Source organism: Calonectris borealis, chromosome 6 (assembly GCF_964195595.1).
Source record: "Calonectris borealis chromosome 6, bCalBor7.hap1.2, whole genome shotgun sequence".
NCBI lineage: Eukaryota > Metazoa > Chordata > Aves > Procellariiformes > Procellariidae > Calonectris > Calonectris borealis.
Genome location: NC_134317.1, coordinates 35,011,007 through 35,033,150, shown reverse-complemented (window position 1 = coordinate 35,033,150; position 22,144 = coordinate 35,011,007). Strand labels below are relative to the sequence as shown.

Here is a 22,144-nt window from a genome sequence, read left to right as displayed (position 1 = left end):
GCAGGCGGTCGAGTGTTTTAATCGTTCCTGGTGTTCCGTCAGTTGAGATTTTCTTCGCACTGAATATCTTTTGATAAAGAGGTTTCCTTTTCCTTCATGTCAGCTTTCTTTCAACACTCTTATTTGCTAGGGCACTGTTACTGGTACTTGGACACCTGCGGTCTTGTCTTGTGTACGAAGTGTCGACAAGGACCGGAAGAATTAAAGTCCGGGCTTTCGTGCGTCCCCAGGATACTTGGATCCTTTTCGGTATCCTTTGTATCCCCCTCTCTCCTCAGACAGAGGAGACAATTCTTAGTCCATGGAAGAAACAAATACATAGAAGGTCTGTTTGGTAAACTTTGTGGCATGAAATGCTATCGAGTAGTGGATATAAATGTGGCCGTAAATAAAAGCTATAGTAGAAGGTAACTGACAGTTTTTACATTTGTTAACTAAAATCATTACGGTGATATGGCAAGATACAAAGCACAGAACAATTATGTGATTTTTTTTTTCCCCTGTTATTTTTGACTTTGTGGCTGCAAAACAGTGAAAGCACAAGCACAGTTAGTAAAAGTACTTGAAAGAGATGTTTCGTTTCTTCTGACAGTATCTGAGGCATCCCTTTCAGCATGTTTTTCTATCCCACCCCGCCATCATTTTACTAGAGAACCATATTCTTGCTCATAGTGGCATAAGGACAAAATTCTCACTTTTTTATGGAAGGAGGCTTGGGCCGTGTACATTTATCTTCTAGAAAATGACTCCAATGTTCCTTTAAAGCAGCAAACTGATTTGTAGTCATATGCCTTTCAATTAAATATTAACCCTACCCCTTGCAAAATCTGTTTTAAAACAATAGTAGAAACTGTAATGCCAAAACTTGATCCACCATGCTATTCAGTAACACAAAATAAATTGTGTTCAAGTCAAGACTTGAGAGTCTTCAAGAGCTGCATTGCACTGGGAGCGGGGAGGAAGGAGAGAGAAGATTGATTCACATGCCATGTCTGGACCTTTTTTACAGTACTTCTCATAAAGGTTAGATGGTCAAAAGTATAGGGTACCCCCCATTTTTTTTGTATTAAGATTGTGAGAACAGGTTAGAAGGAAAAGGCTTGCAATAGCTGATGCGAGGTGGTTAGGTTTGCTGCTTTAGAAGGCTGTGTTACTGCTTGTAGTTCAGGCTTGAGATCAACAAAAACATGGCAAGAGTCTATTTTTGTTGTATCTTGAAAAAAATCCACAACGGTCCAGGTATCCAGCTTTAAGCCAAAATCTGTTTTTATTCATACTGATCATATAAATTACAGATGTTACCGAACTATATACACAATTACTTTTGTTCTGGAAAATTATTTATACATGATGCTTTTTGAGAGAAAATTACTTACTATCTGCAGCTTGCTTTGAATCACTCAGATTAATGAACAGAGACATGTTCATTTGTTTAAAATCTACTCCCATGTATCACAGAAGTGTCTTATTACTCTCTTTCCATTCATTTGCTTTCAACTAATTAGTTGAGTGAGAGCAGTGAGTAAAAAAAGGAGAAATGAAAGTAAAATCCAGGTCTTACTGACTCAAGCAGGTTATGTTTTCATCCCAGATGTCTAATTTGTACCTACTCAGGAAGACTGTAAGGTGCAAATGCTCGAGTGTTCATACGTATTTTAAGAACTTTGCATACTTTAATCATATATTCTGTAGACAAGAATTAAATTTTGCATGAGCCTGCATACATGAAATGCAGTGGCCTTGGAACTGCCTGTTTATTATTCTATTAACAAAGTTTTTAGGGATGATATTGGGGGGAAAAAAACCCAACAAAACCAAACAACCCAAACCCAGCACTAAACAGTGCCTGAAAATAAAAAAAAGACTATTTTAGAAAGGCAATTTACCACATATATAAAAACTAGTTATTCTGCTTGTTAAATGAGTCTGACAGGCATGTCATATTCTGTCCTATAGCACAAATTGCCCAGTGGTCAGCAAATGCTGCAGCTCTTCAGTAACTATTTTTAAAAACTCTGCTTCCCTGTCCGCGTTTACCAGATAGCATCCAAACTCTGTCACATGAGGATTTTTTCTTTGTAGACTTTCTGACAGTACTTGCTGTAATATCTGAGTGCTTCATGCACAAATAGATTTACTTCTATTTTGTGAGAGCGGTAAGTTTTACTTAACCCTGTCTTCCAGTGGCAAAATGGAGACAGCCTTTTTGACACCACAAGTTTTGTGTCTGTTTCCTTTCTGGAACTCCCTTCTCCTCCCAGCCTTGCCTGCCTGCCTGCCTTCCACAACTTCTGCTGTGGTGGCAGATAAAAATCTATGCTGAAGGAAAACTCTGGACACTTAAGGCGCATTCAAACTCAGAGGCATGAGAATCTTCACTTTAAAATAGAAGCTAAACCAATGGTATACAAAGTGACGATTAAACAAGGTTTTTAACATAATAAATCCTAATTTCCCCAAATGCATTAATGTCTTTAGTTATCCTTATATGCTGTTTTCAGAAGCAAAACATTCTGTTATACTCTCGTATTTACAGCAATTCTATGGACGTTCATTCTGAAAGTAAAATTTATCCCTGCTGGACCCCACTGAAGTCAAACAAGCTCTAAGCTAGAAAGGATTTGGCCTTTTGTCAGTGAGGACAGCAATTTTGTTTGGCATGAGGATATTTGTAATCCCTAGGGAGAAGATTCCTGGTTTACATGCTATTGATAACAGAAAGAGGCCCAAGAATAACATGAAAATGGTTTCCAGGAAATGCTGATCTACAAAGATAACAAAAAAAAAAAATCACTGCATCTTTAACCCATCCAGTGTTCACACGATTACTAATTTTTCCAGCATGTGAACTTCAGTCAGTTGAGTAAGGAGAACTCAGCTAGAAGAAAAGAAGGAAAAGATTAGTCTCACGGCAGTACTGCTGTTCACTCAGAAATAACTGCAGATGAAACCTTCTCTGGCTCAAGGCAACTGCAGTGTCATTTTGACAATGTAATACAAACTGGTAAGGATCTGAGGATCCTGTTTCTAGTTCTTTATAAAATATAGGAATGCTCATTAGAAAACACTGTGTGGGAAACAGTTGCAATAAAAATGGTATATATTTTTATATGAACTTTTGTGGTTCTTGCAGCCTGTGGATATGTATAGTGGGATTCTTACTGGAGTCTTTGTTTTCCCGATGGGTAGGGGAATCTGGAGAGGGGGGAAACAGAAGGGAATTCAGAAAGACTGCAGAAAGTATATCTTGCTAAGACTGAGTTACTGAGTTGTAGGATATTTTATCCTGCTGCAGCTTTCACTCTTGTTCTCTGGATCTCACATGGTGCTTTCTATTGACATCTCATGGAGGAAAAGTGTTGCTTTAATAATGCAGATTGTCTGCTTACAGTCAGCCAGCTCTTCCCTAGGGTAGATGATATTGTGTGAATTTGCGATGATAAAGAAAAAAACTCCGTATTTTCCTTATTCCCATTTAGCAAGATAAATAGAACGGAAAAAGTAAGGAGTTCTTTAAAAATATTCCAAAACTATTTTCTCCCCTAATTTCTAGCAGAACTTGAAAACATTTCTAGCAAGAGCCTCCAGAAATCCACCTACCATCTAGCAGCACTGAACCGCTTCTCTACTACCCTTAAAAACTGCAGCATGATTGTATTTGACTCTCCCAGTTCATCACCGAACACATTCTTTTTGTGTGGTTGCGACCCCAAAAGATGGTGATGGTCAGGGCTGGTTTGAGAATTACTGTACATGCTAAAAGCAACCAAAAACATTTGAAGCCTGATGATAAACAAAAGTGAAGCCAACTATTCTTTTCACTGCCAAAACTTTGGGAAATGCAAATGCATACGTAGTTCACAAATGCAGTTTAGAAGGTCAGAACTGTTTTCATATGTATAAACCAAACAACAAATGAGTGGGGACATGTCTCAGATTGGGTGTGGTAGATTTTAATGCAGAATTTTCATTCAGGCTAGTATTTCAATTTTAGCTGAAGAACGGGTTTGTCATGAGCGCTATCAGAGATAAAGGTGAAGAAGCAAAAAAAGATACTTTGCTCTTGAACAGATCTTCAGTTTGGTGTATATTCAAGAACTCCTCTATCTGTATATAAAGTTTAACTCTGCTTCCAGTCATTGACAATCAGGATTCTTATTTAGTTTTGTTCTGTTTGTGGGTGAGGAAGAGTGTTTACAGAGAGGCATTTGAATGGGAGTTGACAGGCTTTTAAATACATAACCGTAAGATCATAAATCACTGAACATACAGAAACCTAAGAGCTAGTATTAAAAAGGAGGTTTTCTTTTAAAGCTGTTAAAGCCAGACCACTGCTGTGTTTCCTGATAGAAGTCTGCTGGTATACATCAGTGCTCCAAGTACTCTAAGCCACGATGATTCAGAACACAATTTCTAGTCAGTAAGTAAAAGAGGAAAATAGGACATTGGTACAGTATTTTCCCAATCTTTCTATATACTTAGTGAATATTAGTTTTATTTGCTAAAAATGTTTTAGTTGACTTTTAATTTCTCACTTTGATACCCCATGTAGAAACCTGCAGTACTGAAAAGTTGTGCAAGTTTGCTGAATCGGAAATTTTTATGTTCCTTGTGCAGCTTCCCCGAGCAAGTCAAGTCCTTTGTGCTACCTACAGAATTAGTGTAATCGTTATGTATTTGTCAGTGTAAAGGCTTCATCTGTGCAAGAACTCTGAGATCTTTCAATTATGACATTCATGATTCACTGGCCAGTGTGTCAGGCTATTTCGCATAACACAGTGCTCCCAAGTATGCTTGCAGCATCCTGTCCTATTTAGGATAGGAAATGTCTGTACCATCATTTCAGAAGGTAATACAGCAAGTGATAAAAGAGCTCGCATTTTTTCTCAGTTGTACAAGCAGCCCATTTGGTTAATATTAACTTATGAATGGAAAAGTTCACAACATACGGCAGTTTCAATCACTGTGGGACTCAGGTGTTCTCTCAGCACAGCATAAACGCTTGGAGACATTGGAAGAAGATCTGATGGAGAATGTGGATCTGTAGAATCATTTAAGCTTAAAAAAAAACAAAAACCACAAAAATAATCTTAAAAGCAACCTAAATCCCTCTAATTTGATGCATAGCAGTGGAATATGGTGAATGCTTATTAAGTTAGTTAAGCCTGTATTCGGGCTTGCTGGTGGCCCTGTAAGCACATGCCAACAACCTGGTATACGTTTAAAAATGTAGGAGACAGGACCAAGGGAAGAGAGGATAAACCTGACTCTGTAATATCAGCTGCTGGAGAGAAAAAGGAGACAGTGAAAGATAAGTAGATCAGAGCACTGTAAAGTCTGCATTCAATTTTTACAAATGTTTTGCCACGTGGATGGGAAAAGCACTGTAGAAGTAAAGTTCTTTACTTCTCTTTCTTGTCTTTAGCAGTCCTTGGCCAAATAAAAACCATGTGATGTGTTGCTATCCCAAACTGTTTGAATGGGGGAAGGGAGGCAGGGAAAACTTTGAAAAAGTATGTAAATTTAATAAAAATAACATTTGAAGTGTAATACATCCGTAAGGATACTTACATTTTGGAGACTGGGATAAATACAGAAGGAACATAACCTTTGCCTCCTCCATCTGAGGGCTTTGAGACTAAAAATAAACATTAGAGAAATTAAATGTTGCCTAGTCATTTTATTATTTATTTGAAATTGATTATCTGCTCTAAGTGCTGCAGACCATAATATATTAAAAAAGAAATGTCCCTGTTTATGCTTAAATAAGCAGCCATAAAATGAGGGGAATTCCTGAGATTAGTCTTTGAGTTCAGCTGTTAGTCACATCATTGACTCTGCTCCCTTGATATGAATCGCCATCTCAGAATATAATACATTAACTGATGAAAGAGATCTCGTTAGGGCTTCAAAAGCAAATATACTGTAACTGTACAAGCTTGGTACTTCTGAGCCTCTAGATGTCAGTTCTGCAAATGCTTGCGTGGAGCGCTCTCTCTACAGATACAGCTTCAGCAATGTCTTTTGCATGAAATTAAGCATATACATATGTTTTTAGAGGATTGGAGCATTAGGCAAAGTCCCCTGAATTAAAGTGAAGAGGAAAAACAGTTGTAGCCTCCAAATATTTTTGAGTAGTGTAGGAGTTTGAATTCAAATGGAATTGTAACGTCTTATACTGAAAGTCCAGAAGAATGTGTATTATCTCTTAAAAAAAATCAAGGCTTTGAGGGCTTTTTTGAGAGAGAGCGAGTTTGATTGAAAAATGGCCTGATTTGTAACTTGGACAAAAAAGAGCATGGGCCTGAATGTATTTGGAGCCATTCTTGTGTAGCCTTTTTGTATTTTCCAGTGCAGTTGCCAGGAGTTATACTGCTGGAATAAAGCAGTACTTCCAAGCTGTTTGGAAAATACAGAATTTCCTTGAAATTAAAGAGACAGCATGCTGCAGTGTAACACAATTAGGAAACCGATAAGCAGGATGACTTTTCAGTTTCATCTCCTTTGAACACCCGAGCACTGAATTTTGTAATGCATCGGTCAGGAAAAAAAATCCTATTTTTTTGACTCTTTCTACCCTAAGATCTATTTCTTAGCTTCTTTTAAACATTGTTGTCATTGCCTCTAATGTAACCTCTAAGACCAGGGATATATTTACAAAATGAAGCTGTCTAAATGATAGACATGCATGAAAATAGTTCTCTTGAAGATGCCGATTAAAAGAGGCATCTTAATCCGTTCCCTTCCTCCTCTCCCCCATTCCTCAAATTGCCTCTTGACTTTGCAGCTGCTTTGCAGAAAGGGTAAATACAGAAATGGAGCCCAACCTTCATTTGGCTGACAGCTGTAGTGTTTGCCAAAGGCCTTATCTTTGGGAATGTCTGGATACAGATACTTCAGAGGGTTTTCAGGAACGTTGTCTGCCATAATAACTTTGTAATCGCGCAGTATGTCGGCAAAAGGCAGTGCAGATAAGCGACCTTTGTTATATGGTTCCACCGAATGAAATGTTACGTCTCCTGTGAAAATACACCGAAAAGGCACTGTAACCGCTGATCAGCATCTGCAGTTGGAACATATTTTTGCCTTTCTTTTGCAGTTTACACTGGTGTGGGTTTTACCTGTTCGTACCAATGTTAGTATCTTTCAAGTTATACTTTCTGCACACGTGGAAACAAATTTAAAGCCTGCAGTAAGCAGGTACACCTCCTAATGAAATTAGATAGTTCATATAAAGAACTGAGAGGTAGACTTTCAGAGTTTTGGTTTGTGTTTCAGTAAATATGATACTTGTATCTTGCCCAAAACCACGCTAAGACATGATACACATGAATTTTACTTTTAAATCAAAGAAACAGTGGCTCCTATATTACAGGTGTATTGCAGAATTTGAGGTTTATATTATTTTTTTTTTAAATTATACTTACCATTTTCTAACTGGTCCACCCAAGTAAAGGTAATTCCACCCAGATTGCTTTCACTAAACCTTAATAAAAATGTTCCTGGTGTCTTGTCTTTGAGCAAAATTCGTTCCTTCTCTTTGCTTACAAATCCCATTATGTACCTGAAGTGTAACAGGAAATCATGGGTTTGCTTTTGGAAAAAAATACAGACTTCAATCTGTGCAATGCATCTGGCCAAACTTTACATAGGTGTTCAAAGCCTGGTTACAAAAGCTTTATAAGGTCTTGAAACTATGACAAAAGCTTCACGTGAATTACATGTGGAGTCTGGCATTGAGCTCAAAGTACTATGAAGCATGATGAAATCTATCACAGTACTTTACTGGACACTGACAGAACTGATAAACAGATCTAAACCTGCATTTCTAAGAGATTCAGTGGTGTTCCCTTTTGGCAAAAATTTCAAGAAGTTATAAATAGGAAGAGGGAGACAGAAGTATTAAACTCTGCAAATTCTCTTCTGCATAGCTAAAACTGAGATTAGTAAAGAAAAAAGACAAAGCAGAGAGAGATCAATATACAGCATTTTCCTTGTTGCTCACCCATCAATCCAAAGAGGAAGAATGTGTTTTTTAATTAAGTCCAGGATGGCTTCAAGCCAAACCCAAAAGGTAAAAGACTTTCCAGGCAAATGTTCCTAATGGTTAAAAAAAAAAACAAAACAACTCAAAACACAAACAAAAACAACACATGCAAGAAGAGAATTGTGAGAGTGTTGTTACCCAACAACCACATGACATGGCTATCTCAGTTTCTTAAAAATAATCTCGTTTGTTCAAGCAAGAGTGACAAATTTGAACTGCTGTTTTGAGTAATGTCTCTCAGCCTGACATAAAAACAATTGATTTTTAAGGTATGCATTGGAAGCGCCTCACTTTTCAAGAAAAAAAAAATCATGTTTGTTATGAAATTACATTTTGAGAGAAATTATGATGAGAAAGTTGAACTTCCTTCCAGGGTTCTATGTGTGTTTAAATAATGTAGTTAATAGGTATAAAATGGGTTTACCCTTCTTTCTCAATAACTTTTCTGTTCCTCATCACAGTTACTGAATATATCGACCAATTTGAAATAATTTAGGTCACAACAGAGCATATGAAAAAATTTACAGTATGCTTTATGAAAAATGTATTGTATGCTTTGATAGCACAATCTATTGATCCTTTACAGAACTATATAGGGCACACTAATGACAGTTTCTGATCTCTGTAGCAATGTAACTAAGTAAATCTCTTAGCCCAAGCTTTAAACTTCTGGAAATACTATTTGCGTATTTAAATTTTTACAATGAATGTGATTGTGCTGGGCCACCCATCCAGCATATTGTCCCACATACAGCAAGTGGGAATCTTGTCAGTAGCATCAGAGAAACAGAGTTAGGCACGCATGTGGGTGTTAAGAGAAAGAAGAGTCTAGTTTTACTTTCCGAACTGTACCTTGCAGAACTTTGCCCAGGACAGTTGATAATCGTTGTAACTGACTTGTTGTCCTGAGAGCAAAAAAAACCAAACGGTGAGTCTATTTTTCTGAAGTTTTGAAACAGATACAGCTTGATATCTGTAGAGTTTGGGGGGAGGGGGGAGTACAGCACATCCAGACTTGGAGAGGGATTGAGAGGGGCCTGCTAAGAGACTGTGATCAGTTTTTCTGTATCATTTTGAAGCAGCTGATAGTGGTAGTTTTGGGAATATTTGCCTGAAGTAGTCTGGGACTTTGTTTCTGCCACACTGTGTGCTCTGCTTCAGTTTTTAGCCCAAGTGTTACTTCTCCTGGCCTTCACTCTATCTTGAGCTTCCATATTTTAAGACAATTTATTTTTTCTTTCTTATGATTCTTGCTGATTTATAATGGCACCTCTCAACTCCACTAAGCAAGAAATCTCCAAGAAACCATCAGAAAAAGTGACTGTTGCCCAGGGAAACCAGTCTTTGCTTCCCAGCTTTGAAAGCAATAAAAGTAAAGATTCCCCCCAGTCTTTGACAAATGCTTCTGTTCTTGCCCGACAGTAGAGGTACTGTTACACCCTCAGCTTGGAGTTTCTTACAGCTCACAATGTGTTTTATAATTGCTTCTTCTCCAGAAACAGATAAAGCTTTCTTTTCTTCTGCCAGCTTTCCCTAAGGCCTCTCCTTTCTGAGGGACAGTCAGATCCAAGCCTTCAATAGTTCACCTCGCTGAAGTTAGAGGGCCTCTTTGCTACGCTGTTACCAGTGAAGGATGGGTCCCAGAACTAAACAGACCCACAAGGACGGGTACTTAAAATGAAACAAAACCCAAACCAAACCAAACCCCATAAGCAAGCAAAAAGACTTCCTTTTGATTTCAGATGCATGAGATAATTACTTGCTAAGGAAACAAAATAACATCACAGTTCAGTGTGACTCTGATGCCCTCTTTCTTCAGTTAAGCAGCCTGGAAGTTCAGAAGTTCAATCACTTTGTGGTAAGAATAAGCTGACGCGTGCTTTTCTTTAAAGAAAAAAATGTCATTGTGGCATTTTTGAAGTCAGCTCTGGAAGTGGAGGTCATGCTTAAAGTCATTACCTGTAACTGTCAAATATAAGAGCCCAAAAGCAAATAAAATCTGTATATTTCTACATACTTACCCATAAGTTTCTCTGCCAGCATGTTGAGCTGTTCAGAATTGAGTCCACGACCGACATATGATGAAAATTGCCAGCTCAGTACTTCTAAGAGCTGACTTAATGTGGCAGCAGGGGGATTGTTGAAGAAAGACAAATTCTGCAACAGAATTAGTGCTTTGTTTAGGCAATTAGCAACCATGAAATACACTGTAGGCTGTAAAAGAAGGCTGCAAGTACTTGAGCAGAATCTGGAAGTGTTAAAAATGAGGTGTGCGGGGGGGGATACACTGGGGCAAATATGTGCTGGCCCTCCCATCTGCAGCCACCCAGCAAGGTCCACTTGGGTGCCTGAGCAGAGTTGTAGGGGGAGACTCCCCGAGAGAGCGGGAGTCCGTGCGTGCATCTTGGATGATAAAATACCTTGCTATGCTTCTGATGGTATCATATGTTAAGACAGTGAAAATATGCTTAAATCCTGTCTAATAAATGCAGATATTCTCACTATACTTTAATATGTTTGGTGCATGGAAATCTTAAACCGTTACATACTCCTATAGCGATAGGTTGTTGAATTATTTGGCTCATCCTAGTTTTTCATTTGGTTTCTGGACTGTACATGTAATGAACGTACTGAAGACTGTGCAAAAACTCTTTGGAGTATCACAGAGTGATAATGAAGTCCAGGCTGCTGGTCAGCTGGCTTGCCATCGTTCTTAGGCGCACTCCACGGTAAACCGTCTTATCCTTTCTCTCCTCCGAACATCTATGTGACTGCCCTAATCCCCGACTGAAAGCCCGAGAGCTATTGACAGCCTGTTCTACAATCTGCAAATACAGTGACTGAATCTAAAATATCTGCTGAGGCAGCTGGAGCCTGAGAAAGAACGATTCTGCTTTTGCTCACGGTTAGAGCCACTAGAAGGTGCTACTTGACACTTATAATCTTCTCCAGAGAAAGCACTAGCTCCTATAAAGTGCATGAGAGAAAGCAGCACTTAAGTATCTTACAGACACACCTATACACCTACTTTGACAGTTTTGAATTGTACTAGTTGAATTATTTTGTACTATATACAGTTTTGGTCAACCGCATCCAAAAAAAGACAAATTCAAACTAGAAAAGTTGTGGAGAAGGGCTATCACCTTTCCTTAATTTAAGAACTACGACTTAAGCCTACAAAAAGGAAGGCTAAGAGGGCATATGGTTTTATATCTGGGCAGGGAACAAAAGATAAAGCAAACAACATTAAAGTATGATGTTGGTAACAGTGTATAATAATAAGGCCAGTTTAAGAGGGAAACACAGCCTTTTTGTAATGAATATATTTGGTAGCCAAGTAATAGAAATGTGAAAATGCAGAAAGTCCGTACTTGCATACTGAAGACCTACCTGAGGATCGTTGGTTGACAGATTGTACCAAATAATAGAAGCCCACGCGTTGGGTAGTTGGCTGACATTGGAAATCATCACCACAGGCAAAGAGCTGGTCTGGTGGAAAGAATGAATGCGGTACGTAAATGCTGCCAAGGAAAGTGTTAGTGCTGTGTTATGCTTTGGTTTTTTAGCCCCCTCTTCCTTCCCAAAGTATACGCTTCTGTCCAGAAGTTCTGGAAATCTTGCGTCTGCTTATAGTTACTGCTGAAGATAGCATCTAGGATAGATGGATCTGTGGTCTGGCCCAACACGGTTGTTCTTCTATAAGCTACTGGAAACTGCCTTTTATTCTTGCCCCAGAAAATCTGGCTAGAATACTCACTTCCAAGTTTATAGTCAATCCATACAGGCAGACCTGTGTTTCAAAGCTGATGGAGTGCAGTTCCTCGGTCACCATGTGAGGGCCCTAGGGGAGTAAGTAGGTTATAAAACTGTGAACGCACAGTTGGCATTAATACTGTTTTAGTGACCCGACTGCTGAGATTACACAACTTTGGAAGAAAACACATATCAAATATATAAGTAGAACAGGAAAAGAAGGAAGCGAAGGAAATAATTTGTTTGTTAAACTCCGACATTAAAGTAGTCCAGAAGTCTGGTGTTTTTTTCTGATGAATCTGAAAAAACGCCTTGACATCGTTAAAGCAATACTTTTAAACTTTTAACTTCCGCTTTTAACTTTTTCTAAAATGGTGCTTTTAAATAAAGAATTGCACACAAAAAGTTAACATTATTTTTTGTGTCTGATAAAGATTGTCTCCAACTTTTCTTTTTCTAAAGTTTCTTTACTGATTGACGATTCCAATTTAAACAGAGATGTTAAACTTCAAGGAGAAACAAACTAGAAACAAAACAAAAAGCCACATCTTTAATGACAAGTAGGCCCTTATCTGGGAACACAGGTTTGTTGTAAGCATAGTTAGAGGATACTAGTTGAAGGAGTAGACGCCTAAATCATTAATCCAAAGGAAATCTGGTATTAAAAAACCAAGCGTTTCTTGGATGGAAAACAAAAAAAAGAAAATCTGTTTGTCATAGTTGATTAAAGTTTGTAGTACAAGCGTTTTGTTTTGATTTCAAACCAGCATAGCTCTGTAAAGATCCAAATCTCTGCCCCTTGGGAAACAGATCTTTCAAAATACATTTCCATCCCCAGAAGTCAAAGTATAAAAATCTATTTGTCCTTTTCCTGTTTTTTGTTGTTGTTTTTCCCCTCCCCATCACATATTTGTTTTGTCAGATGTTTTAAAAAAGAAACAAAATCAAAAATCCCAAATCAAAATGCTACCATTTACTGAAATAGTCAATGTAAAATAAAACTGTTCCTTGGGAAAGTGCCTTCTGGCCTTATCTCTCCCATGGAGCACCTCCTCCAGGGCATGTACAGGCCACTGCAACAAAAGATACTGTATAAATGAGGGGTTGAGACCACAGGAGATGCTCAGGCATCTGAATAATAAATCTGCCTTGCAAAGGGAAAATTCAGCTCAGAGCTGAAGGCTTTTACATGAAATAGTCATCCATCAAATGAGCTCAAATGTTTTAATACAGATAGAATTAATCCAGCTCAACCTGTACTGCTGACACAAAGTTGAAAAGGGTTGGTGAAACTCCCCTTCTCCCTCCCCCCCGTTATGATTTAGCAAAAACTTAGATTTTTCTCATGCAAAAATCATCTAGACAAAAAGGCATATCTACATGAAAGGACAAATCTCAAATACAGAGAGCTTCCACTTTTTTTTATGAGGCAAGTCATACTTAACAACTACGCTCTCAGCTTACTAAACATCCTATAACAAAAAAGTTTTAAAATTATTATAGTTGCTGTTAATAAAAAAAAAAAAACTTTTTCATGCTAATAATGACTTCACAGACACTGATTTGACCAAGGAGAAGCTCTGTTTGAGGAAATCAGTTAGCAGTGAACCATGTCACAGCTCAGCTGTCCTAATTCTCCACAGCCCTGTTTTATATAGTTATAAAGGCACAACGTGAAAGTGGGAGTAAAACGCTACCAAAAGTAAAGCACCAACATTTTTACGCCTACATTTTTGCATTTGCTTGTCTTGATGCAAATGACTTTGTAAGTAGCAAAGTAATTGGGAGGCGAGCCTTGAGTTTCAGTCTTGCTAATCAGGTGCAAGTTACTCCGTTCAGAAACACCGTGTGAAGCGCGCACAAGGATCTTCTGCTTTAGGTTTTTGGTTAAAATTCTGCGTGCTGATCACACCTTTGCTTTGTACTTAAAGACTACTTGTAATAACTTTTGTGCTTGTATAACTAAATCTATTTGGGCTGCGATATGAGTGATTTTTATAAATTTTTTTTTAAACTTGCCAATACAACTTTATCCTCAGCGCTTCTACTGTGCAAAAAAGTTACACTGGTGTGGAGATACCTTAAACCAGTATAGGCTATTTCACTTCCTAAGTAAGTAGGTGGCATTCATAGAAGCATCTTATGGCTTCAGTTACCTTGGGAGACACTAATTGTTCTGGCAGCGTTGGCAGAGGCTGTATTATTGGCTGCAAGCTTCTGACTCTTGCTCCAGTCAGAAATGCATCTGCAGATTTTTGCTGTTAAATAGCAATGCTAAATTTACAGTGATGCTCCATTGCGACTCTAGAGTTTGTGTGTACTCGTGCCTTTCCCCTCCCTGCCTACTGCCTCCAGTTGCTGGATGAGGACATCCTGCCTGCTCCCCTGCCGTTCTCCTTTCCGCTCCTGCCAGTGATGCAGAAGGTGAGTGAATGAAGGCAGTAACGCTCTTGCCTGTGATTCTGATTTTGCCTGTGACGCCCGGGGCGCTCAGGGGAATCACGGTTTGTAGGAAGCCAGAGCTGAGAAGAAGGACGTAGGGTAGAGCTGTGCAGGTGGTGAAGAGCTGGGCAGGGGAAGAAGCACTGGTGGTCTGGATGTGAGGGGTGCCGGAGGGGAACGCAGGAACGGAAGGAACGCTCTACGATACAGGGGCACGGTGTTCTGGGTGTGGATTAGCGCCGATGTTAATGCTTCTGATTTCTGTTCTCCGCAAAGCAAGAATGTGTGGATTTTAAGCTCCTTTGCTAGGAAGCAAGCACTTGCAATACCTTTTCACCTTGCATGCCAGGTGGTATGTGCATGTCTCTGCAATCTGGGTACTGCAAAGGACTCGCTGGTTTGTTAGGGCTAGCGTGTCATAGCACAGTGTCACCACGAGAGGGGAACCTACAACCGGATTCAGATGAGTATTGCTAAACCAAGAACACTTCTGGTCCTGCTTGAAGGACTTGCAAGCAAATTTCTTTGATGCAAATATAATTATACCCTTACTTCGCTGTAAACTTGGTCAACAGAATATATCTTTAAAGAACTGTTCCTATAGGAAAAATTGTTTCAGCAAAAAACTCAAAAAGCTTATTTTTTTCAAAATATAAATGACCAAAAAAGGAGGCCTTAAAGAGGAACGCGTACATTCAGATTACTACTTTCTACTTTCTGTTGTAACTTTTTTATACACAAATTTGAGGTATGTAATTAAAATTTCGGAGTACTTACTTCTGAAAAGTTCTCATTATACTTATACTATCATGTGATAATTGGTCCTATACTTAATATAAGATTATACTTCAAAATCTAACAGCATACAGTTGCTCTTTGATTTAAATAGAATCTAGTCTGAAATACTTGTGAGAGTAATCAAAAATAACATGTCAAATAAATGCACAAACCTCATTTCCTTTGCTTCCAGCACTTGATTTCATTTCTTTGGGTTGCTGTATAAAGCAAAACAGTATTTATGTGGCAAAGAAACTACAGATAGAAGTACATATAAAAACCATCACTTGTAACCATGATGTTCTCAGTATAATAAGGTTTTGTTTACAATATACAAATACACTGTAATGAAGGCTCTGATACTATGCCTTGAAAAGTCTATTCAGTGAATAGTCTTTTGATATTTTTAAAGAAACTAAGTTAACGTAACAAAGCGTTAATTACGGTGCTTGCGAAGTGTATAATAAAAAAAAGCACTGAAGACCATCAATCTCCATCTCCTTTTGCAAAACTACACTGATGCACTGCCTCTGTGGTTAAGCAAAAAAAAAAAACCAACATAGTGAGGGAGTCTAGTCAGAAAGCATGATTCACTGGGATGTTAGAGAAGTTACAGAAGCAGTACTATAGTCTCTCCAAAGACAGTTATTGCAGGCATTAATTTCCACCAGATCTAAAGCATTCAATTATATATTTCCCCTAGACAACGGTGGTGTGGTTTGGTTTTGGTTTTTTGTTTGTTCTGTTTTTTTTTTTTAACGAAACTCAGTTTCTGAGAAGCTGTGTAATTCCGCATGATTAGTCTTCTCCTTTTCTGGCATTATTAGGATTTACTTTGTCATTTCTGTGAAAATACATAGTCTTATTTTATGGACTGGATAAAGTATGGAATGGGATAAAGAGGTTCTAGGAGTAAACTTTCTGTACAAGGAAAAAGAAAATGAGTGTAGACTTGACAGTAATACAGTTCTCCCTGCATAGTTTTTAAAGAATCTTTTATTTCTTTACTAGAGGTGCACGACAGGAAAAAAACAGTCAAACTTACCAAATGTCGAAATTCTACCGACAGGCTTCCATTTGCGGATTCATCCATGTTCATTGCTTTCACGTGTGTTCCACACAGAACGAATCTACGATTACTATAGAGGACATTACACTTAGGTACTGAAATAATATTGTATTGGATAAATTAAGAAATCTGATATTTTATTTTCTTACCTTACAGTTGAAACATTCCTAAAATAGAAGAGGGGCAGGGGGAGGAAACAGATTGTGAATCAGTAAATGTGTAAGCCGTACTTCCACTGAGAAACTTATCTTGAGATGGTAGATGTTGCCTTCTTAAAGTTAATTCCTATTACCAATACAACTGTGATTTTTAAAACAAAGAACTGGAATTTGTACTGTCCAGTTAGACTTTTGCATCTGGCCAGATGCAAGTAGTGTATTTTATCTAGCTGCTTTTTCTGCCATTGGAATGATATGTGGCTGACAAAGTTCCAAACCCCTTAGAAAGGAGGAGTTTATGTAGCAGTCTCAGTTTCAGGCAGGGGTGAAACTTTCTAAGCTCCATAGTTACTAAGTACAGCATGCAAGGTTCTCAAGCATGCAAGCCTCTTGGAGCAGCTGCATTGAAGGTACCGGGCCTATTAATGTAAGCAGAGATAAGTGCTGTTTCAAAGCTAACTATCCCATAAATGCAATACACTTTGATTTAAAGTTTTTGTGTGATGCTACTATTTCAGACTGATGAATTTTATCTAAGTCTTGAAATAAATCTTAAGTGAACTTCTTGCCTCCAATCTGAAAATATCAATTAGAAATAGCAGCTTTTTTTTAAAAAAGACGAAGTCTTCCACATTAAAAAAAGAAACGCAGTACTCTGATGTTTTAACTGGTTCTTTTTTTTTGGTGGTGGTTGTTTTTTTTTTCCTTTTTAGAGCAACTTCTAAATCAGATAGGGTAGCAATTGAAAAACCTGTGTTGTCTCTGTAGGGAGAAAGAGAATATCTTCACTTTAAAGTTTCTTACTTGTCAATAGTTGCCTTCACTCTGATCTGGTAGTTTAGCTCTGGCAATTTAATTAACAACCTTCAAAACAGAAAATGTAAAAGTGAATATTAACAGAATAAATTTCTCACCAGAAGATATTAGAGACCAGTAGCTCCACACTAAAGTATCTGAAAGGATTATAGTCTGAAAACAGATTAGGCATCTAGGATTATATCACGATTTACAGGGTTGTATACTCAGAAAGAGGGGCTGAGCTGTTCCAGTGGCAGGTGTTCTACCCTCCCTGCAAGTATGTGGAAAAGTGAGATGTGTTTGAGGGAACGGCTAGAGAGACGACAAAGAGGTAATAATTAAGAGATGGGTATGTATAATCTGTGACTGCGCTGTAGGTGTACGTGGACTTTCCTTCATGTACCCTTTCCATGCCCCAACCCTCCATGCATTCTTTTTGCTGCAAAGTGGAAATGAGATGCGAGTTCCTCTCCCATCTTCGCTCTTTTCACAAAGTCAGGCAAGGAGCTAGTGGGAGACAGACAGCTTGTCATTGATTCACCAGAGCCCCCCAAAATGCAGAAGTTTCTCTTTCCTACATGCAAAAGTGGCTCTGAGTATTCTGATGACGGCTTGTATGATACGGATCATTATTTACTCAGTTTGCAAAGTCATTAAAACAAGTATTCAGTGCATACAGAATCCTGAAGGTGCTGAACTTTGGCCACAACCTGTCTTTCTTCCTCACACTGATTTACTCTTTATGGCCACTTATTACGAGTGACAGATTCTGTGGCCTTTATATCCCCATTCCAGAAAACTCTCCCTGGAGTCAAAAGGATCTCTAACACAAGTTGGTCTGCTTTGCTTTCTAGACTCTGAAACAGTCTCCTAGGATAAAATGCAGTACTCAAATGAAGGAATTTATATCAGATTTTCTTTCCTTACCTTAATTTAACAGTGAACTGTATTAATGTTTTAAGAACCATTGGCCTCTGGGGATGTGTGGGCATGCAGGGCTGCCTTTCAACCACGAATGAACTATGTGAAAAGAAGTGAAACAAATAGATTGTTAGGAATATGCATAAAGAAACGGCTGTATTAGGGAAAAAAAGTGCTGTTATCTCTTAGAGATTTATTTCTCTACAGATGCTGAAGTGGGAGGTATGTATTCCAACACTCAGTTCTCAAAATGATCGTGGTCTAACTTACAGTTGAATTGTTCCCATAAGAAACAGGTATTTGGAATACATTAAAAATCAAAACAAAACAAATTCCATAGTCCTAAAATACCAGAACCATAAAACAGAGTATGAAAACACACTGAGCCTGGCTCCAATGAAATTAAACAATCATTTAATCTTTTTTCATTTTTTATAAAAAAACAATTGACCATGTTTTGTTTTCAGATAGTCACTTGTGATATATCTCTCATATAGCCAGTAGAAAAGGCAAGAGGAATGATGATAATATTTTATATATTAGTAGAATGTCTTGGTGGGGAAGAGGAAAGACAAGGAACAAATTAGCACCTGCCACTTTACTTAAAAAAAAAAAAATCACAAACAAACAAACAAACAAAACCCCAAACCTCAACCTTTTCTCAGCAATATGTACATGACTGCTACTGAAATAAGTGGATTTTGCGTGTGTTCACCTAAAGTCAGAACTTGCCTGACCCTTAACTACTACACACGAGAAGCTGTCTGGCACCTTAGGAATGCTGGTGACAGCTGTACGTACTTTTTATATTGGAAACTCGGTCTTTAAGATCCTCAGAAACTCAAACTTTTTAAATTTTTTTTTCTTCTTAACAATATGGTCTCATTGTTGCCAATAAATTTGTGTCAGTTCAGGTAAAGTTATGTACATTGACAATGGCTTACGCACTTCCGGAAAAGGTTGTAGAGCAGAAAGTTGACTTTTTCCAGCAGCTGAGGTCTTTGCACTGGGATAGGGTCCCCATCGTAAGTCAGTCTGGTCAACAGTTCGTCCAGTTTTTCTAGTTGCCTTCTAACTTGAAAAAGACTCTCTGCCAACAGCGTAAAACTACGGCAAGACAAAAGATTAGTTTGCAATCTTTCATGTAAACGGCTGCTTAGAACATAATGGCTACTGAAGTTCTTGCTTAGGGAAATCCGAATCAGTACTGATTGGTGCCTTCTAGCTTTATCCAAACTCATGTCCATTTATCTTTTGTTTACAGGAGTATATAAATACATCAGGCAAAATTTCCGACTTTATTTTTAAATATTTTCGCAACAGACCTCATCAACAGTGGTTTTGTAAAATGTACTCTTTAAGAGGATAATATTTATATAAAATGAAAAAATTACGAAGACTGAGGAAGTGCACTTCTCAGAAATGTAAAAACAATAAGGAAAATAAAATCCAAACACACTTGCTAGCAGTTTAATAGGGTACGCGTGTATAAAATCACATCTTTTAGCTATTTTTAACATCTTCGTTGGAAAAAAAAAACTTCAGTGGAAAAAACCACACAAAAAAGGCAAAAAATACTTTTTCTTCAAACCGAAAATGGTTCTTGGTTGTTTTTCTTCCTTTTTTTCTTCTTACTCTTTACTTCACCTTCTCCAGAAGAGAAGTTTGATGGGAGAGAAATGACCAGGACGTTGACATTCTCTGGGTGCACTATCTTTTTAAAGATAACGCTTTTTTTTTGTTTGTTTTTGTTTAATGTGCAATCACCTTTGGAGTTACCACCACAGACACTACTGCCATTCAATTCCTGTGGAGTTTGAAGTCTGGAGGAGTGATGTACCTAGTGAGTCAAAGCATAAAGTGTCTACCCAGCTCCTGCCTAGACAAAACTCCCACTGGTGACTCAGTCAGCACGGTTCTTACTCAAGCAAAACTCCCGAGAGGGTATGTATCATGTATCTGGAACAACTGTCAAACCAAAAAATGACCGACTGCCATGGCTCAGGCTCAGCAGTTCACTGTAATGTTATTAATGCTGAATAGCAAATGTTATCCACCAAAACAAATTGTATTTTTGTTGTTTACTTGCCAAGCTGCTAATGAATTTGCTGCTGTGGCAAGGTAACTGATCTAAAGGAAAGATCATTTCATGTGCAGCAGACTTCCTGTGGTTTCCAGTGGAAACGCAAGCTCAAGGCAAGTTTACCAGTTCTGGAGCTGATCAAGGCCACCATGGAGAGGACCCCCGATGCAAGCAATCTGCTGCCGTCTCTTCCAGTCTAGGAGCTCTTCAGTCAGCATGTTGCTCATAAGCATATCGATTTCATGAATCACACGCCCTATTTTACTGAGTACTTCCTGTAAAATAGGAAAGGTGTCACAAACTGCCCACAGGGAACAGCCACAAAATTCAGCAGTTATCATAAAAGTGCTGATTACATTTCTTTCAATTTCTTTGTAAGTAACCATATTTAGTCCCTACAGCTTTAGTCTCTTTAATTCAGAGGTGACTGGATTCATCACCCATTGTACTCGAAATTAATCCTGAATCTCTATGAACTCTTCCTCAGTAAAACTTCTTTTTTTTGGGGGTGGGAAGGAGGATTGTTGCATTCTTTGTGGGCATAACACCTCCAAGAAGTTGACGTTTACAAGTACTGTCAAGGTCAAAAAGTCCTCTTTTTGTTTTGTGTCATATCCAGTGCTTGCGTGCTTGGTTTTTTTGCTTGCTTGCTTTTATCCTTAAAAAGCACATGGACTCAAACAAATTGCCTAAATGTACTGTTTTCTGTGCCAGCAAAGATGTGGTCAGGGGAATATTTGTCATATTTGCAAGTCTCGGTCACTGAATAGAGCAAGGCACCATTGGTGGGTTGTTGGGGGTTTTTTTGGTTTGCTTTGGGGTTTTTTTTCGATTATTAGATTACATCTACTTTGAATACTTTTTGCTTACTTTAAAAGGTATATATTGACAACTAAGTTATCCGTTTAGCACAGTACATAGCACAGTACATCAGAGGTCCTGTGACGTGATGTCCTCACCTCCCTTCTAAGGTGTGCAGAACCATGTCCTTGATTGAGCTGTTACTTCATTGCCAATTTCTTAACTGCTAGCCAAAATCACCTGCACCCACCCAAAACCTTTTGTGGATTTGTAACTCCTGTTATTTGTCTGTTCTTCTGCGAGGAGAATTTAAAAAAGCACGCATACGCATTTGAGTATTCGAAGTGGGAATAAGGGGAGAAAGCAAACGAACCACAAATGACAAAACATGTCACTAACCTTTCTCTTGTAGTCTAAAGTATTGAGCATCGCCTGCAACGCCAACATTTCCTGTTTAATGAGGGCGCTGTTTTTGTCGCTCTGCTCTGCAGGGGGATGAAAAAAATCAGTATAAATGTGTGCGTGGGTGCGTGTGCGTGTTTATACGGGGAGGAGGGGAAAAAACCATGACCAGCATGAACTAGTGAAAAAATAAACTGCAGATATCAGTAGATTATGTAATAGTGTATTTAATTTGAGTGGACTAACTTTAGTGCAAGTTTAAGATAAGGTTTGATGACTTTGCTCTTTAGATGTGTATGTGGAACAGGAAAAGATAGAAAACATACGGATGATACCTAGAAATCTATAAATTTCTTATTCATGTGTATTATGTACATCTGGCTTGGATCAATGATTGATCTGTGCACTACTGAAATATGCTTGTGGTGTCAGCAGTTAGACTAAAGCTCTTTGGACTTGATACGAATTACACGTCTGGCTGAGAGAATGGAGGTTAGGCATTTGAAACAGAGATAAAGTGTTCATCGCCGTGGGGATTTCAGCAGCCAGGAGTACTGATCACTGGGTATTTCCCCCTCTCCGTAACTTTTTTCCCTCTCTGGATCATGCATTAGTTTCAAGCTTCCCCAAGCTTGTCCCATGCTCTTTCATATGCAGCTCTTCCCCCGCCATCACCCTCCCCCAACTTTTGCTCTTCTTGCATCTTTCATGCTACCTTCAAAAAAGAAATTGGTGCCAACTGTGTCTCTGCTAAGCTCTGGACTGGCATCTTCCCGTTACGTTAGGGTAGATGTTTCAATAGAGGCAGACAAGTAACCGCTTGTCAGCTCGGCCACAGCAATGGCTCACACACGTTGTAAGGTACTGCAGGCTGGCTGTGCTGGTGTAGAGCA

General features: G+C 38.5%; 1 protein-coding gene across 1 annotated transcript in view; it reads right to left on the bottom strand.

Moving 5' to 3' along the window:
• Window positions 1–812: 812 nt before the first annotated feature.
• STAT4 (signal transducer and activator of transcription 4) overlaps window positions 813–22,144 on the bottom strand; it is a 42,865-nt gene continuing 21,533 nt past the window's right edge. The window contains exons 7-24 of the mRNA XM_075153640.1: window positions 21,249–21,334; window positions 20,172–20,323; window positions 18,914–19,072; window positions 17,972–18,064; window positions 17,051–17,110; window positions 16,238–16,255; window positions 16,065–16,158; window positions 15,193–15,237; window positions 11,805–11,888; window positions 11,438–11,536; window positions 10,069–10,204; window positions 8,900–8,952; window positions 8,006–8,100; window positions 7,428–7,564; window positions 6,828–7,019; window positions 5,572–5,638; window positions 4,950–5,058; window positions 813–2,878 (exon numbers count right to left, since the gene is read on the bottom strand). Of these exons, the coding sequence (XP_075009741.1) occupies window positions 2,852–2,878; window positions 4,950–5,058; window positions 5,572–5,638; window positions 6,828–7,019; window positions 7,428–7,564; window positions 8,006–8,100; window positions 8,900–8,952; window positions 10,069–10,204; window positions 11,438–11,536; window positions 11,805–11,888; window positions 15,193–15,237; window positions 16,065–16,158; window positions 16,238–16,255; window positions 17,051–17,110; window positions 17,972–18,064; window positions 18,914–19,072; window positions 20,172–20,323; window positions 21,249–21,334 (1,706 nt within the window). The 3' untranslated portion in view covers window positions 813–2,851. The remainder of the gene's footprint in view (window positions 2,879–4,949; window positions 5,059–5,571; window positions 5,639–6,827; window positions 7,020–7,427; window positions 7,565–8,005; window positions 8,101–8,899; window positions 8,953–10,068; window positions 10,205–11,437; window positions 11,537–11,804; window positions 11,889–15,192; window positions 15,238–16,064; window positions 16,159–16,237; window positions 16,256–17,050; window positions 17,111–17,971; window positions 18,065–18,913; window positions 19,073–20,171; window positions 20,324–21,248; window positions 21,335–22,144) is intronic.